We start from the raw sequence: 18,340 nt of genomic DNA, 5'->3' as shown, positions 1-18,340 counted from the left end.
GGCAGAACATATTTGCCAATGACACATATGGTAAAGGGTTAATATTCAAAATATATAAGGAACTCATACAACTCAAGAAAAGAAAGACAAACAATCCAATTAAAAGATGGGCAAAGGACCTAAATAGGCACTTCTCCAAGAGGACATACAGATGGCCAAGAGGCACATGAAAAAATGCTCAAAGTCACTAATCATCAGAGAGATGCAAATTAAAACTACAATGAGGTATCGAATCACACCTGTCAGAATGGCTCCATCAACAAATCAATGAACAAGTGCTGGTGAGGGTGTGGAGAAAAGGGCAACCTAGTACACTGCTGGTGGGAATGCAGACTGGTGCAGCCACTATGGAAAGCAGTATGGAGTTTCCTCAAAAAGTTAAAAATTGAACTGCCATTTGATCTAGTGATCGCACTTCTAGGAATATATCCTAAGGAACCTGAAACACCAATCACAAAGAACTTATGTACCCCTATGTTCATAGCAGTGCAATCTACAATAGCTAAGATCTGGAAACAGCCCAAGTGCCCATCAGTAGATGAGTGGATAAAAAAAGCTGTGGGACATTTACACCATGGAATGCTATGCAGCTGTAAAAAAGAAGGATCTCTTATCCTTTGGGACAACATGGAGGGAACTGGAGGGTATTATGCTAAGTGAAATAAGCCAGTCAGAGAAAGACAAGTACTACATGATCTCACTCATATGTGGAATATAATCAACAAAATAAACTGATGAACAAAATAGATCCAGAGACACAGAAGCACGGAACAGACTGAGGGATCTCAGAGGGACGGGGGATGGGAATGGAGGGTGGGAAGAGATTAATCAAAAAACTTAAATGTTTATAAGCATAATCCATGGACACAGACATTGGTATAGGGAAGGCCTGAGGTGGGGTGAATGCAGGGTGGAAAAGATAAATGGGGGGGGGGGAAGGGGACATCTGTAATACTTTCAACAATAAGATTTTTTTACAAAAGGTACAAACTTCAGGTATAAAATAAGTTTCTCATAGGGACGTAATGTACAAAATAGCAACTTTAGTTAATAATACTGTACTGCATATTTGAAAGTTGCTAATAGAATAAACCTTAAAAGTTGTCATCACAAGAAAAAAATAAAATAATAAATAAATAAAATAATAATAAATAAAGTATTAAAAAGTTAATATGGCCTCTTAATATACTGAATGTTAAAAATTTATATCTGAGACACAGTAAAGCCTTTACAATGTAGAATTTTTATTAAACAATCATAAAAATAATTTCAGCAATAAGTATTTTCTAAAAAAATCCAAATTCCCATTGACATAAAGATACAACTCACAAAGCAATTTAGAAGCAAACTCCACCCTGCCCAACTAGCCAAACACTAAAGGTAATAACTAAAATATATTTTAACATCAGAGTCTCACTTTCAAAAACTGAAATTTATCTTTTTATATTGCCCAGATTACATGTAATAAAGTTTTTTAAAAAATCTTTAAAGAATAAATGAGCAAATATATATGTACTTTTCCTCACCTTTAAGGCAAGAATTGCAGACTCAAGAAGTGGACAGAGTATATTCTTGTCCCTCCCTGTGTCTCTAGGAAGTTGTGTAGCAAAGAGAGAAGCTTTCCATGGGGTTAACCCTGGGTTTACAGTAGTTTTCAGTATGAGGGTAACTGAGATCATATAAACCCAAAGGTGAGAGAGAAATACGGTACAGTCTCACCAGACACACTTTTTAACTACCCTTAATCCCTCTGGTGCCCCAAAGCTATGACAAACAGGACAAGGGCCTCTTCAGAAGTGTCCTAACTGCAGAAAGTGCAGGGCCAAGGGGAGAGTGATCCACCTTCCTAACCCGTCCTCAAATCTTTTCTCACAGTAAGAATGACAAATTTTGCCTGGCCGGCGTGACTCAGCAGTTGAGCATGGAACTAGGATCCAGGGGATTGCAGTTTGATTCCCGATCAGGGCACATGCCCAGGTTGCGGGCTCGATTACCAGTTGGGGGTGTGCAGGAGACAGCCGATCAATGACTCTCTCTCATCAATGATGTTTCTCTCTCTCTCTCTCCCCCTCTCCCTTCTCTCTGAAATCAATAAAGACATATTTTTTTAAAAAAAGAATGACAAATTTTCCCTTTGACTGGAAAAATGACACTGGCTCCTTGACACACACAAAAATTGAATACAAATTTTAATGTAAACTAATAATGAACCCTAACTACAATAGTCCTTTGGGCTTCCTGGTTTTTCACTGACATCTTTTGATTAATATGCCCATTTTTCATTCTTTAAAGGGTGGAAAATATTTTGTGGACTAGTTAGAAAATTATCCACACTAACAAATCTTTTTGATCCATTTTCAAGAGTAACTTATAATAAACAGTAAATATGTGAATTCCAGGATTAATTTCGGCTTCACTAAAGTAAAAGTATGTACAATTACTTACCTCTAAAGCATTGATTTTTGCCATGAAATCTGAAAAATCTGTGTCAAACTCTGTCCTTCGTGGATCCAGAATGTCATACTGCTTTTTCTTAACCCCTTGATATATATTTTTAAATTTTATTGCCATTATGTCTATTCCCTCTATGGTTGAACTACTCAAGGCTGAATATGTTTGCACAACAGTTATCATTCCTGTAATCTTAAAGAGAGAAGTGTTATTTTATTTTTAAAATGAGATTATTAGCACCCTTCCCTGTAATAAGCTCTTAAGATGTTACTGATTAAAAAACAGACCAAGAAACAGGCCCTAAAATAATTTAGCTAAAACCAACCAGAGGAGATAAAATACATGGTAAATCTGTCAGTACTACTCAACTATTCTTCAACTATTTATTCAACCATTCAACTATTTTATTTTTTTGTTAATACTCACTGGAGGATATTTTTTCATTGATTTTTTTAGAGTGTGGAAGGGAGGGAAGGGGGGAGAGAGGAAAGGAGAGAGAGAGAGAAAGAAACACAGATGTGAGAGGGACACGTCAATTGGTTGCCTACCACATGCGCCCCAACCAGGGCCATGGATCAAACCTGCCATCCAGGTACGTGCGCTTGACTGGGAATTGAACCAGGGACCCTTCAGTGCACAGGCCAACATTCTATCCACTGAGCCACACCGGCCAGGGCTACTCTTCAACTATTTAAGTAGATGATTTACCAGCATATCTGAGAGAGTTCACAATCTTTCTCAGAACTTGATCATGTTGTCTTTCAAAGGGAGGGGAAAACAGAATTTGAATAAAAGCCCTTGCAGATGTCTAAATAGTTTCATCCTTTTATTGTTGAGAAGTTTGTGAAACTCATTTCACTGAGCCACTGGATTCAAAAGCTTCACCTTTCTTCTTGGCCCTCCCCTCACTGTACTTGATGTGTAACACCAGCATAAAGCCACATTCCTTTTCCCTTTCCCTGCATTCAGGTGGAGGGAAAGTCCAAGAAGACTGAAGAATGACTGCTGTCACTTCTGATCCCTGCAGAGCCCTGGGAAGCCCTCAAAATGGACCTTATTGCAGAAATGGCTGCCTCCACCTCAATGTACCAACACCACCTACTTCATCAAAATAAAGTCTTTCACATTCACAGGCTGCTCAGTTCCCTCATCTTCATCAGTGAGTCCCCATTTTGATTCCTGCTTTGGAGAGCAATGCTCAAAGCTCCCAGGTTTGTTTCCTGTTTAGCTACTGGACAAAGCTTCCCTGTTTTCAGGGCAGTCCTCCAAATACTACACACCATGAAGGCACTACTGGTCTTTCCACAGGGCCAGTAGAAGTCAAAGTCCCTGCACATGCCAGTCCAAAATGACCATTTTCTGAACTGTCACTCTTACGTCACTATTCTGCACACTTCCAAAACGATTGTCATCCTAGAAGCCAGCCCAAGCCTGGAGGAAAGACAGACCACTTGGGATTTACAGCACACTGTATACGCTCTATATAAATATGAGAATAGCTGGGCCTCTTACTAAAACATCCACTCCACTCACCTTAAATTAAAAAAAAACTTTAAAAAGCAAACTGAAGAACCGAACTACTCACTTCTCTGTTATTCTGCCCTAAGACTCTGCCCTTTATCCCTTCCGTTATCACCTGGTCCCGATGGCCAGAGAGGGGGACAAAATTCCTGTTGTTAACACATCCTCTGTTCTGTCCATCGGAGGACAATGAGTGAGCAAGAGACAGAGACAGCAGTCAGTCCCAAACTTAGCCAGTGAACCCCCAACCCCCTACACATGCCAGCAATATAAAAGCTGCTAATCAAACATGGCCATGCTCCTGCTCGTGTGTCCAGGCCTTGGCTTTTTTACCCCTCAGTATTGACAACCATTTATAATTCCTTCTCTGCTCAGCAACCCTGGCATCCTTTCGAGTTCTCAACTTGCTATGATTCCCTCATCAGTGTCACCATGAGTAAAGACCTCACCCCACCTACTAGCTCCAGTTCTTTAACTCTCCCCCCAGCAATACCGGCTTCCCCCCTTTCTCTTCTCTCCCACAAATGTCCAGGTTGAGAAGAAAACAAAACTAAACTTTTGGGATATACCATTTTTCACCAAAATTTACATGGAAGGAAGAGGAAGAAGCAGCACAGAATAGTCCACACTTAATTATGGCTCTTTAAGACAAACACTCAATGCACCTCAGGTGCCCACCCACCAAAGAAAAGGTGCATTTTGGGCACCCTAAGCTGGTACACTAGAACCTTCTTTACGTACTCATTACAGATCCCCAACATCTCTGCCCAGCTCTGAGGTCTTCGCTCTCCAATCCCAATCTCAGTCTTGTCTGTCTGCTGACTTTGTCTCTTGGTCATTCTGACATCTGAATCTCACCTTTCCCTAACAGGCTCTGACTTAGCTTGCCCTTCTTACTCTCCTCTTCAATTATTTAAGAGTTTACAGAGGGCCCCAAAAGCTCCCCACTCATCAGGGAAAGTCCATTCAGAAAACTCAGTAACCATCTCTAAGGGATTACACAAAATCATGGCCACACTTCAAGGTAAGTTTTATATCCCCATTCTTGAGAATTTGGATACGAATATCCACCAGTTATACCTGGGAGGGATGCTAGTCAGCCAAGGGATTGTTACTACAGGAGTCTTTCCATCACACACAATCAGGATGCGCTTCAAGTAAGGCCTCTAGGGGGTGCTGCATTAGCTCTGATTGCGGAGCCCTTGTGGCATGAATTTTTAAGACTAAAGGCATGGCTTCTGCAGAGGTAGGGCAGGGGGAGTAGTTAATGCAGTTGGCCATTACTGCCCACTCTTTCTAGCATCAGGAATGCTTGGGCTGCTACAAAAGAATTCCCATCATGCCCAGCATTAGATCTGCCACCAAAGGTCTCTACTGCTAATGGGCTAGCCATTAAGGTCCAGCCCTAAAACTCTATCAGGCATAAAACTACACCCAAGTTGGCAAGGGTTCAGCCTCCTGGAAAAATTTTAAGAGTAACCAGGACCCACCTCCAGGCTTATGCTCTAGTGCAGCGGTAGGGAACCTTTTTTCTGCCAAGGGCCATTTGGATATTTATAACATCATTCGTGGCCATACGAAATTATCAACTTAAAAATTAGCCTGCTATATTTGGTCAAACTTTTAATTAACACACCCCTAATGTGATCGCTGGAACTACTTCTCTTTGGTGAGGCCTTGGCAGGGCCAGACCAAATGATTTCTCAAACCATATACGGTACACGGGCCAGACGTTCCCCACCCTTGCTCTAGTGGATTCAGAAACATTAAGTATCTTTGTGGACTAGATCCTTACCAGTAAGGCTTATTTACTAATTTGACCATGCCATGATCCTTCTAATTGAATATTTGACCCCAAGGAATCCTTACTGTTCACAAAACAGCCCCATCCAACAGATATAGCACCAAAAGTACAAGCAACAAAAGAAAGTCTTGATAAATTAGACTTCACCAAAATTGAGAACTATCACAATTCAAAGGACACTATCAAGAAAGTGAAGAGTCCTAGCCAGGTGGCTCAGTTGGTTGGAGCGTCATCCCGTACACCAGAAGGTTGCAGGTTCGATTCTCAGTCGGTGCACGTATCTAGTTTGCAGGTTCAGTCCCCAGTTGGGGTGCATACAGGAGGCAGCTGATTGATATTTCTCTCTCACAGTGATACCATTCTCTCTCTCTGTCTCTAAAATCAATAAAAAATATATCTTCAGGTGAGGATTACATTTTTAAAAAGTGAAAAGATAACCCACAGAATGGGAGAAAATATTTGCAAATCATATATGATAAGGGACCTACACCCAGAACACTATATAAAGAACTCTTATAACTCAACAATAAAAATGCAAATAACTAAATATAGAATGTGTAAAAAATCTGAATAGAAATTTCTCCAAAAAAGAACTACAAGTGAACAGTAAGCACTTGAAGTTATGTTCAACATCAGTAGTTGTCAGGGAAATGCAAATCAAAACCACAGTAAGATACCACTTCATACCCACTAGGATGGTTAAATTCAAAAAGACACATAATGAGCTAACAAGGATGTGGAGAAACTGGAAGTCTCATAAATTGCTTAGGAAAATGTGAAATGATGCAACTGGTTTGAAGAACAGTTTGGCAGTTCCTCAAAAAGTTAAACAGAGTTGCCACATGACCCAGCAATTCCGCTCCTATGCATATACTCCAGGGGAATGACAACCTATGTCCACACAAAAGTATGTACAGAAATGTTCATAGCAGCACTATTCATAATAGCCCAAAATGGAAACAACCCAAATATCCCTCAACTAATGAACAGATAAATGAAATGTGGTATATCCATACATGGAATATTATTCAGCAATAAAAAGGAATGCTACGACATAGATGAACCTTGAAAACATTATGCTAAGTCAGTCACAAAAGAAAACATAAGATTCCATTTATATGAAATGTTCAGAACAGGTAAATCTATAGAAACAGAAATATTAATAGTAGAGGAGGAATGGGGTATGACTGCTAATGGGTAGAGGATTTCTTTCAGAGAGAATGACAATGTTCTAAAATTAGACTGTAGTAATGGTTGCATAATCCTGTGAATGTATTAGAAAATGCTGACTTAAATTCAATGAGTGAATTTCATGGTGTGTGAATTACAGCTCAATAAAGCTGTTAAAGAAACAAACAAAAACAGCCCTACAGAAGTATGTATGAAAGACACACCCCCAGAGTAACTCAGTTCTCTTTGTCACTCATACTTTCCTATCCTGGCTGTGTCAGGGGTTACAAATGAAAAATAGGCTTCTGGAAATGTCTAGGAAATGCCCTTTAACCTATGTAATGCCCTCAGCAACTTCCAATAAATGATGAACAGGATCCAAAATACTACCAGCACCTAAAAAGTTGGAAGGTGGTGGAGGACTGGAGAGGGTGGTACCTAATGATATCTTTGTAGACTTCTGAAAAGCCAACTCCAACAAGACTCTGGTATGGGCACCCTATATACCCTGAAAAAAAATATCACTCCTCCCTAGCCATTCTTAGTAAATCAATCAAAGGTGCAGAAGTTTCTAATCCATGTCTGCCCAGCAAAGATATCATCCACACAATGTCTGTGTATACATCGTATACACTGGCCTACAGAGAGAAGGTGCCCACCCAGCCAGATACAACAGGACTACTGGGTTCTGCCAGGTATTGCAGGTATTTCATCTCACACTTTTTCTCAGCTTAATACAATGGTTAAGAGCAGAGATTTTTAAATTCAAGCTCCAGAGGTGGAGGCAGAATTAAAGGAAAAGGTGAAAGTTTGCAACAGCTTTTGTGTATCTGGCAGAAGACAGTAATTAGGAATAAAAAAGAAGTTAAAATACAATAAAGTAATATCGAATGAGTCGTACCAACAGTGAGACAAGAGATCTGGAATAATAATTCTCAACAGTACTATGTAAGGTACAGTCAAACCTCATTTCTCGAATGTCTGCCATCTTGAACTATTCGGTTCTCAGCCAAGTTGTTCACAGAAAAAATGTCTCAGTTGTCCAACCAAACTTCACTTTTGAACTGACAACCCTTTCAAGCTAATACCTCAGCATGACAAAAAGCGTCTCTCAGGCAACAAGAGAGACAATGCTTTTGTTGCTGGGGAAGTCAAGGATTAACACAATTTTAAAACATAAAGAGGCCATCAAGAGTGCTAATGTTGCCCTAGCCAGTTTGGCTCAGTGGTTAGAGTGTTGGCCCTGGGTTCGATTCCAGCCAAGGGCATGTACCTCAGCTGCAGGCTCCATCCCCAGGCAACCAGTCAATACATCTCCCTCACATCAAAGTTTCTTTCTCTCTCTCCCCCTTCCACTCTCTCTGAAAAGCAATGGAAAAAATATCCTTGGGTGAGGATAAAAAAGAGTGCTAATGTTGCTAAGTGTGTGAAAGAAACAATGATTACAGGCAACTGAAGAGGAAGAACTGTTGTGGATTTGGATAAACAGAAAGCAGTTAGCCAGTGGCAGCCATTTCAAAGGCAGTAATATATGAACAAGCAAAGGTGCTGCATGCTGACCTGAAAGGCACCCCTGGAATGATTGCTGAAAGTGATTCATTTAAGGCTAGTAGGGGGTAGTTCAATAAATTTGAGAGAAAAAAGTGTTTATTTACAGATTAAGCAGTATTTAGGCCCGGCTGGCGTGGCTCAGGGCTTGAGCATTGACCTATGAACTAGGAGGAGGCCCAGCTAGTGTGGCTCAGGGCTTGAGCACTGACCTATGAACTAGGAGGTCAGGTTCTATTCCTGGTCAGGGCATGTGCCGGATTTCAGGCTCTATCCCCAGTCGGGGGCGTGCAGGAGGCAGCTGATCAGTGGCTTTCTCTCATCATTGATGTTTCTCTCTCTCTCTCTCCCTCTCCCTTCTTTCCTCTCTCTGAAATCAATTTAAAAAACAAGCCAAACAGAAAAAGTACATTAGACATGTACAGTATATAAGAAAGGTTAAAACGGGATAATTTGGGGGCCTGGAACGGATTAATTCAATTTACACTATTTCTAATGGGAAAAAATGATTTGGTTTATTAACAAATAGCTTCTAGAACAACCCTCTGGAATGAACTAAGTTTGAGAACCGAGGTTCCACTCTATAAAATAACCAAAGAGGTGTGGTTGGGTGTGAATACTGTGACTGCACAGTGCTTACCTTCTCCAGTCTTTTGCAGAAAGCTTCAAATTTTCCAAATATATACATTTCTGAAACCTCGAAAGATTTTTCCCCTGAGGATTCTAAAATCTGTTTCCTTGTTTTGTGAAAAGATGCCTGATATTCCTTAAATAGAAAAATGCAATCCTGTGAAAAAATTAAATGATGGGGGAGAAAAAGTGGTGAGACAATTCTACCCTCACACAGAGCTGATCACATAAGCCCCTCAATAAATGCTACTGCTGTTCACATTAAAAACTCAAGCTCTCTGCCTACATATTGAAAGGCCTATGAAATGCTGTTTTTTAATTTACATCAAATTTTCGTCCTCTTCATTCTCTCTATTTTCCCTACATAAGATCCCTGCTCTCATGGAATATACCATCTAATTGGAATTACTCTGCAGTACTTCCTCTTCACCAATCAATTCCTTTACGGTGGACAATAACAATTATCTTGAATAACAACTCTCATTATTTCCTCCAAATCACCCACGCACATTTGGTCATACCTGGAGTGCCCAGTTCGGGTGACCAGAGAGGCTGTGCCACTGGGCCATACAGGACACCTACTACAGAAGGTCCCTGATCATTTTTCACTTATTCAACAAAAGTTTATCAATGCCTACCATGTGTCGTGTGTACCCTACTGTTGTGGCTGAGCCCTGACTGCTGCTTGCACATCAGCAGGACTTGCTCCAGCGGGGCTCTGGTGCCTGTTGAGTCCACTCGTAGAGTGTGTTGCCTGTGCAGATGGTTGTGTGGTGCTTCAGCATGGTTCTTGCAAAACTATCCATCATTTTAACCTGCTATTTTGTCATAAATTGGTTGTCCATATATTTATGGGTTTTATTTCTGGGTTCTCAATTTTTTTCCATTGGTCTGTGTGTCTGCTTTACTGCCAATACCGTACTGTTTTGATTACTATAGCTTTGCAGTATAGTTTAAAACCAGAGTGTGTGATACTTCTGGCTTTGTTCATTTTTTTTCTCAGAATTGCTTTGGCTATTTGGGGTATTTTGTGGTTCCATATATTTTGTGGGGTTTTTTTGTTCTATTTCTGTGAAAAATGTCATTGGGATATTAATATTTGCATTGAATCTGTAGACTGCTTTAAGTAATGTGGACATTTTAATAATGTTAATTCTTTCAATTCATAAGTATGAGATACCTTTCCATTTCTGTCTTCTTCAACTTCTTTCAATTATGTCTTATAGTTTTCATAGTACAGATATTTCACTCCTTGGTAAAGTTTATTCCTAGGTATTTTATTCTTCAGTTTTATTTTTTAAATGCACACACAACTAAGATTGCCATTAAGTCATTTTGCAGCACTGCTTGCATTAAGCACTTTCTCTTGAGCATCTTTCTTTGCTTTTATCATCTCAACAAGTTGCGTAGTGTTATTTCAGGTAGTGCTTTTTTTGTCTGTCAGGCACTGCTTCTGCTATTTTCCCCCCCTCATCTTTCAGGTGTATTTATTGGATGTGTTTTCAAAGCTTGTTCCAAAAGTGTCTATTTTTCTGTTGTCCAAGAAATGAAATCTGTGCATGGATCTTCAAATTGTTCCAAAGGTGCTGTATTGTCAACTTGAGGCATTACTCTATGTAGTGTGTCATCTTTTTGATGAGGGTGAAATTTTGAAGATTCTTTTCTTTGGAAGAAGAATGTATGTTCATATAATTGGTGATAATTTTTTGTCCTGAATTTGTTCCAGCAAGGAAGAGGTTCACAGCTTTAATTAGTAATTGCAGATCAATCCTCTTCTGACCAATTTTTCCTGCCATTTCCACCTTCTCTGCATTTTTAGATGCTTGTCACATACAAGCCTTGTTTCCTCTTTCTCTTTTCTAATTTGCTCATTTATTTCTTCTGTTTTACCAGAGCAGCCATCCCTACTTCTTTTATAGAAAATATGGTGTTTAAGTCCTATAAGCTGGATAGTTTGCAAAGCTTTTTCACTTCATCATCATTTTAACCTGCTCCGTCTCATTATCAGACAAGTGATTCCAGGTCTTCCATGAATTTCAAAGTTCCTGCTGCCTTTCCCTTTTATTCCAGAGAGATGACTGACATATAAAATTATATTAGTTTCATGTGTACAATACAATGATTTGACATTGCCTTTCTCTTTTAATGGCTTTTTTCTGAATAACTTTGTCCTTCTTTGCCAATAATGCTCATTTAATTTCCTCCCCTCTCAGCTATCCAGGCACCTTCTCATTCAGCTCGTCTTTTTCTTTAGCTTCTCGCTTCTTCCATTTCCCTTCTGCATTTGCCTTCTTCCCGGCTCCTTTTTGACTTTGGCTTTGGGTTTGGCTTTTTCTTTGGATGCTGTTATCCTTGCCTTGCAGCTATGTGCATTATCAACTCCTTTTAGGTCCATTTCTTTTTTTCTTTGCGCCCTTGTTGCTCTCTTCAAATTTTCAATCTCTCTCTTCTCAATATGACTTTTGGCTTTTTTTTCTTCTTCATCTAAATAAAAAATTCTCTCCAAGAATAAAAATTATACCAGAAGGAATAAAATGTCTCTACATCTTCAAATAGTAAATTCATATCACCAAGTTTAGGAACTTTTTTTTTTTAGACTATCTGGAATTCCTGTCAACCACTTTGGGGAATGCTTCAAAGAAATTGCTCTTTTTTTCACTTTTAGAAGGAATTGAGTTATCAAAAGTAAGGTCTACACTGCTCAATGCTCCCATTTTCGCTGGATCAGACACTTCATAGCTTTAGTATTGCAAGTGTGGCAGCCATTTTCTCTTTTTATTGGTTTATCAGCTGCTTCTGGTGATGTTTTCAAACCATTGTTTTATAAGCTGCTTTGGTGTATCTCTGTAACTTTGTATCACACATGGCCAACTCCAAAAACCACTTATGATCCTGGTTCTTCCAGTGTTTGGAATCAGGTATTTTCAGCAATAGAAACTACCTAACTGTAATTCTTCATCTTTTGTTTCCCCTGACAACTCTTTCTCACCCTCCAGAATTCCAGTGGTCAGAGCACAGTAGTTCAAGTCCTTGGTAGAGGGCAGTGGGCATCTTTTCTGGCTCCACTTCCCAGGCCCAGTCTCGTGCCTTGACTCTACAAAGCCCAGGAACCAGCACATGCAGACAGCCAATTCTTGGTGTGGTCATTTCTTTCAGATTTAAAACAACAGATCACTTTAATTCTCTCCAAACGTATCCATAGAATAGAAAAGGGGGAATACTTCCTTCCCCTCCTCCACCCCTACTCATTCTGACACTTCAGTGCAAAAATACTGACAAAGGACAGTCTGAGAAAGGAAAATTACAGACTGTCTCCCTCATGAATATCATTTTAAAAAGTCCTAAACAGAATTGTAGAAAACCGAATTTGAGTGTTTAAAAAGAGATTATTATTCCACGACCAAGGGGAGTTTATCCTATGGATATTAGATTGTTTCATTTTAGAAAGCCTAAGTATCTCATCCATCACATTAACAGACTGAAGAGGAAACTCTTATAAGCATCCTCATTCAAAACTTTAAAAGATAACTCCTTGTACTAAGACTAGGAATAAAATTAAAAATATATTTAAAATGTACAAAAGCATCAGGCTAAATGGGGAAATGCTAGAAACATTCTATTTCAAAAGAAGATCGAAATCAGATGCCAACTATCACCATGTCTTTTTAAGGATGTAGAGCAGTCCTAGCCAATGCAAAAAGGCAAGAAAATGAAATTAATGGGTTGGGATGAAAGGTGAGAGCCAGAGTACATGACATGGCACACAAGAGGTGTCTGACAAAGGCAGCCATGGAGAAGATGGGGATTAAATTACACCCTAAAAGGAGCACTGAATAGAAATGGAATTAGGTAATTTTAATGAAGTTCTTTTTATATTCTCAGGCTACTCTGTTCAATGTTTTATCAAAATTAACATGCTCAGCCTGACAGATCTCAGGGAGGAAAAGGGTGGGGAGGATGCGAAAAGATCAACCAGAAAATATATATGCATATATACACAGCCTATGGACATAAACAATATGTGGTAAAGGCCTAGGAGGGGCAGGGGCAGGGTGGAGGGAGAAAAGGGAGGGAAATGGGGGACATCTGTAATAGAGCCAATAATAAAAAATTTAAAAATTAACATGATTTGTGCAGGAACAAAGTAAACAAAATTGGACCAGATGGTGAAAGCTTTACTTTATGAAAATAAAAATACTTATACAAACTTGAATTTTCTTCAGTACTAGTGGTGTTTCCTGATCCCATACATGGTTAAGTCCTCCATCAGTAATATAGGCTTTAGATGCTGTCACCATTTGATTTGTTACCTAAAATAAATATTAGTCCAAAATAACTAGAGAGAAATAAATTTTTAATTTTTTTTTAAAATCACAAGCTTAAAAATGATAAATAGTAAACTTATGGAATAAATTATTCACAGTATATAAGACAGAGAAGTATATATTCCAGTCAAAAACAATACAACAACAAAGTCACGTTTACCTACATTTAAGTGAATGTAATTGGGGCCATATATCAACTATATTTTCCACTTGTCTATTTCTCCTCTTATTAGGTGTTTTTTTTTTTCTTTTTAAATATATCTTTATTGATTTCAGAGAGAGGAAAGGAGAGGGAGAGAGACAGAAACACCAATGATGACAGAGTCATTGATCGAGGCCACAACCCGGGCATGTGCCCTGACCAGAAATCGAACTTCGATCGCCTGGATCCTAGGTCGACACTCAGCCGCTGAGCCATGCCTGGCTGGGCTCTCCTCTTATTAGGTCTTAATCAAGACTAAGTGTGACTTGATCAGACTATGTTACCATCCTTCAACATGCAAACCAAATATCAAGTTCACTACCTCTCAAACCCCCTATTTCACTATTAGTGAAAAAATATTTCACTATTTTTTTCAAAACAGTGAAAAAAATCAAGACGGGTACTTAGATGGTCCAGAAGTTAGATAAAGATGGCAGGCTTTCCCTGGCCAGTTTTGCTCAGTGGTTAGAGTATCAGCCCGCCGTCTGAGGGGTCCCAGGTTCAATTCCGGCCAAGGACATGTACCTTGGTTGCAGGCTCGATCCCTGGCCCCAGTTGGAGCCCATGCAAGAGGCAACCAGTCGATGTATCTCTCTCATATCAATGTTTTTCTCTCTCTCTTCCACTCTCTCTGAAAAGCAATAGAAAAAATATCCTCTAGTAAGGATTCAAAAAACAAAGATGGCCCGGCCAAGCGTGGCTCAGTGGTGGAGCATCGGCCTAGGATCCAGGCGATCGGGGTTCAATTCCCGGTCAGGGTACATGCCTGGGTTGTGGGCTCGATCCCCAGTTGGGGGTGTGCAGGAGGCAGCTGATCAATAACTCTCTCATCATTGATGTTTCTATCTCCCTCTCCTTTCCTCTCTCTGAAATCAATAACGATATATATATTTTTTAATTAAATTAAATTAAAATTTTAAAAAAAGATGGCAGCCTGACACACAGAAATTTTGGAGAATTCCTAAAATGTGGGAAGCACATGGGATCAAATATATAGAAGGAAAAAAAAGACTAGAGAAAACCAGAACCCAAATCTGGAGAAGGTTATTGTGAAGGTGAACCAATTATGGGAAATTTTCAAGATGGGAGACGATGTGAAGCGACCTTCAGTTGTAACCCTGCACACTGCATTTGGAACAACTGGTACAGCAGGCAAAGGGACATATGCTGAAAGGACAAAGCCATAAGTGTGAACAACAGTCTTGGAGAGGTGTGGCTGCGCCCCAGGTGGCTCCTACACACCAGGAGGACATCTCAGAGAAAATGCTATTCACACTGCCCTCCCAAAGTAAGTCACACCCCTCCCCTGCAAGAGACAGAACAGGGAGTCAAATTAGGAATCTCAAATCCAAAGATGGCCAGACAACCAAGAACCACCAAGCCCTTTGTTGAGGGGCAGTGCACTCAACAAAGCTAGGAAATGCAGAAGAGATACATGTACAATCTTTTAAAATATCTTTTATTAACAAATTAATTCATGAGAAAGAAATGAGAGGATTTTACATCATGAGAACAACTAGAGAACTCGAAAACTGAAATTTTTATTGCCAATTTTTTTAAAATCTATTGATGGGCTGAGAAGCAATTAGGACATAAATTAATAACACGAGTGAGCTGAAAGGTCAAAAGGCAAAGATGGACCAAAAAAATAAAATAGTTAAGAGAAATAGAAGTTAGATTCAGAGGGCAAGAATAAACTGCACAGGTGGGCAAGGAATGATCAAAGGCAAAAGAGGTAATTTCCCAGGAAAAAGAGGGACAAAAGTCTTCGCACTGATACCATCCAGCAACTATAGAACGAGATAAATGTAAAAAGAACCAATGTAAATAAATGTAAAAATTATCAATTTGACATTGATAAATGTCAATTTTCTCATCAACAATACTGTATAGTAGACAACAATATCTTCAAAGTCCCAGGAGAAAATTACACTGAACTTAGAATTCCAGTCAAACTAATATTTCAGTGGTAGGACAAAATGAAGGTATTTTCAGACATGCAGGAACTCTGGAGGTTGCCCATACATGGACCCTCTCTGAAAAAACCACCTGAGGATTTTTTTCAGCAAAAGAAATAATGAATTGCCCTGGCTGGGTCACTCAGTTGGTTAGAACGTTGTCCCGATACACCTAGGCTGCGGGTTCAATGCCCGGTTAGGGCACATACAAGAAGCAACCAATTAATGCATAAATAAGCGGAACAACAAATTGATGTTTCCCTCTCTCTCTCCCTCCTCCTTTCTCTCTCTCTCTAAAAAATCAATAAATTTTTAAAAAATAATGAATCCACAATAGAGGAAAATGTGGAAATCAGAAAACAGAGGTGATCAAAGAAACTCTACTTAAATTTTAGTCTGAATACTTGTTGATTCATAATGTTGAAAAATTATTAACAATAATATGGAACTAGAAATCTCAATGTGGGACATAAATAGCAGGAAGGAGGGAGACAAGTCACCGGGAAGAATCCTAAGGTTCTTGCCTTGGTGAGGACATAGATAATGATTAAATCTATCCTTTGATTTTTTTAAGTTGAAATGTGAATGTTAGTTATATTCTGCTTGAATCATTTTCAAAGGAATTCTATTCATATGTTTCTTGGATGATTTTTCAAATTATTTAAAATAATTAACCATAAGACATTACATGAGAGATTTTACACAAACTGCAGTGCTGGGGAGGTAGCTAAAGAAACCTTGCTAATAGTGGACACAAATCTTAACTCTTGAGCAAAACTATTTGGAATGGATAAAGTCACCAGCTACATTTAAACAAAAAGCCTGGATGCTTATCTCTGACAAGGAGAAAAGTACTCCTTCAATTAAGTACAACTAACTCCAGTCAACACCTTTCTTTTCTTGTCCACTGGAAGTATTAAAATCCAGAATTCTGAGAAGCACCCAAACTTCCCATTTCCCTTTTCTGGGTCAGGGGGAGAGCACTATTAACTTTTTCACAGAGGGGCATGTGTGATGTCTTCTCTTCAAAGCTTACCTTGATAAACAACGAGGTCATTCTTTCTGAGGTATTATAATATCTTGACACACTGTGAATCATTCTAATGGCATTAATCAAATTTTGTATTCCATGTGCCATGGAAACCTAAAATTGAAGTACATCAAGTGAATTCCATCATATATTTATAGGTTTAATGACCAATATCCTATAATATTCAAAACTCTAAAATACATAATATAACATTTTAATCTTAAAGGTGAATTTTACTAAATGCAACGCGGTATCCTAGACTGGATCCTGGAACAGAAAGAGGACATTGGTTTTGACCAATGTGCCAAGGGAATTCAAGATGTTAACAGGAGAAACTGGGTGAAGAGAATTTGGTGTTATTGTTGCTTAAAAGTTTATTTAAAAATAAAATTTAAGCCCTGGCCAATGTGGCTCAGTGGTTAGAGTGCTGGTACGAGCACCAAAGGGTCGAGGGTTCGATTCCTGGTCAAGGGCATGTACCTGGGTTGCGGGTTCATTCCGGAGCCTGGTAGGTGTGTGTGGGGGAGGCAACCAACTGATGAGTCTCTCTCACATCGATGTTTCTCTCTCCCTGCCCCCCCCCCCCCCCCCCGCGCTCTCTCCCTTCTACTCTGTTTAAAAACAATGTAAAAATATCCTCAGGTGATGATTGAAAAAATAAAATAAAATAAAATTTTAGAAGTGAACATGATATTAAGGATTAATAGTTCAAGCTGTTCTTTTTAAAGGTGAACAAACTAATATCTTGAGGGGTAACGTGACTTACTTAGGTCAGAAAGCTAGTTAAAAACAGAGATTAAACCAGAACTCATTTCCATGTACTCAATTCAATTCACCTTTCAATAAACATACTAAGTGCCACTAGGTTCTGAGAATACTGCATGAAATTCAAACATAAGGAACCTATTCTGAAGGAGGTCATGGCAAAGTAGAAGAGAGGTAAAACAAGTTAAACAAGCAGAACAGCACAGAGCAGAGCAGAACAAGTGCAAACAGAGAACAATCGCTAATGTACACTGAATACTTACTATGTGCTAGACACTAGGAGAGCTTCATCTAGTAATTTATGCTGAAAATGACCGCTTAAGATAGGTTTTATTTCATCACAGCTAAGACATCAGTGATTGCAAGACTGTATTGTCCCATTACTTTACACGACACTGAGAAAGGAAAAAGTGTCCAAGATGGGGCATCTCACTTCCACATTCAACTAAACCACCAGATGGCTACACCCCCCCGTAAAGGTAAGCATGAAATAAAGGAGCCACAGAGAAAAAGATAGGAACAAACCTTACATGTCCCAATCCCACTCCCTGAAGGAGGGAGGGAAACTAAATTCCCCTGAGAATCTGTACACAAGCTGGTACTCATTCACTGCTGTCTGAATTCACACCAATGGTACAAAACACAAAACACTACCCCTCAGGGAGACAATAATCTAAGGTGGTGTCAAGTCACATCCACAATAATTCATAAAACTCAATGACTATAAGATATGCTCTGAATACAGATGTTAAAATATAAAAAAAGTTTTAGAAATATAAAATATTATTATTCCCATTTTATACATGAGAAAATAGAGAGGAAGTCAAGTACCTTGTTCAAGGTTCCAAGGCTGTAACATAACCATAGTTTTATGCCTGAGATTTTGGAGACCTGCTTTTCACTGTGATGTAAATCACCAAGGATAAGGGCAACGGT

At 39.1% G+C, this 18,340-nt stretch overlaps 1 protein-coding gene across 1 annotated transcript in view; it reads right to left on the bottom strand.

Annotated features, from left to right (window-relative positions):
* Positions 1 to 18,340, bottom strand: part of DNAH8 (dynein axonemal heavy chain 8) — a 248,175-nt gene that overhangs the window by 209,191 nt on the left and 20,644 nt on the right. Inside the window, exons 9-12 of the mRNA XM_081141591.1 lie at positions 16,646 to 16,753; positions 13,333 to 13,434; positions 9,135 to 9,281; positions 2,446 to 2,643 (exon numbers count right to left, since the gene is read on the bottom strand). Of these exons, the coding sequence (XP_080997717.1) occupies positions 2,446 to 2,643; positions 9,135 to 9,281; positions 13,333 to 13,434; positions 16,646 to 16,753 (555 nt within the window). The remainder of the gene's footprint in view (positions 1 to 2,445; positions 2,644 to 9,134; positions 9,282 to 13,332; positions 13,435 to 16,645; positions 16,754 to 18,340) is intronic.

This window comes from Miniopterus schreibersii (genome assembly GCF_964146895.1).
Source record: "Miniopterus schreibersii genome assembly, chromosome: 6".
Lineage (NCBI taxonomy): Eukaryota > Metazoa > Chordata > Mammalia > Chiroptera > Miniopteridae > Miniopterus > Miniopterus schreibersii.
The sequence above is the reverse complement of the archived record's forward strand: the minus strand, read 5'-3'. Positions and strand labels throughout refer to the sequence as shown.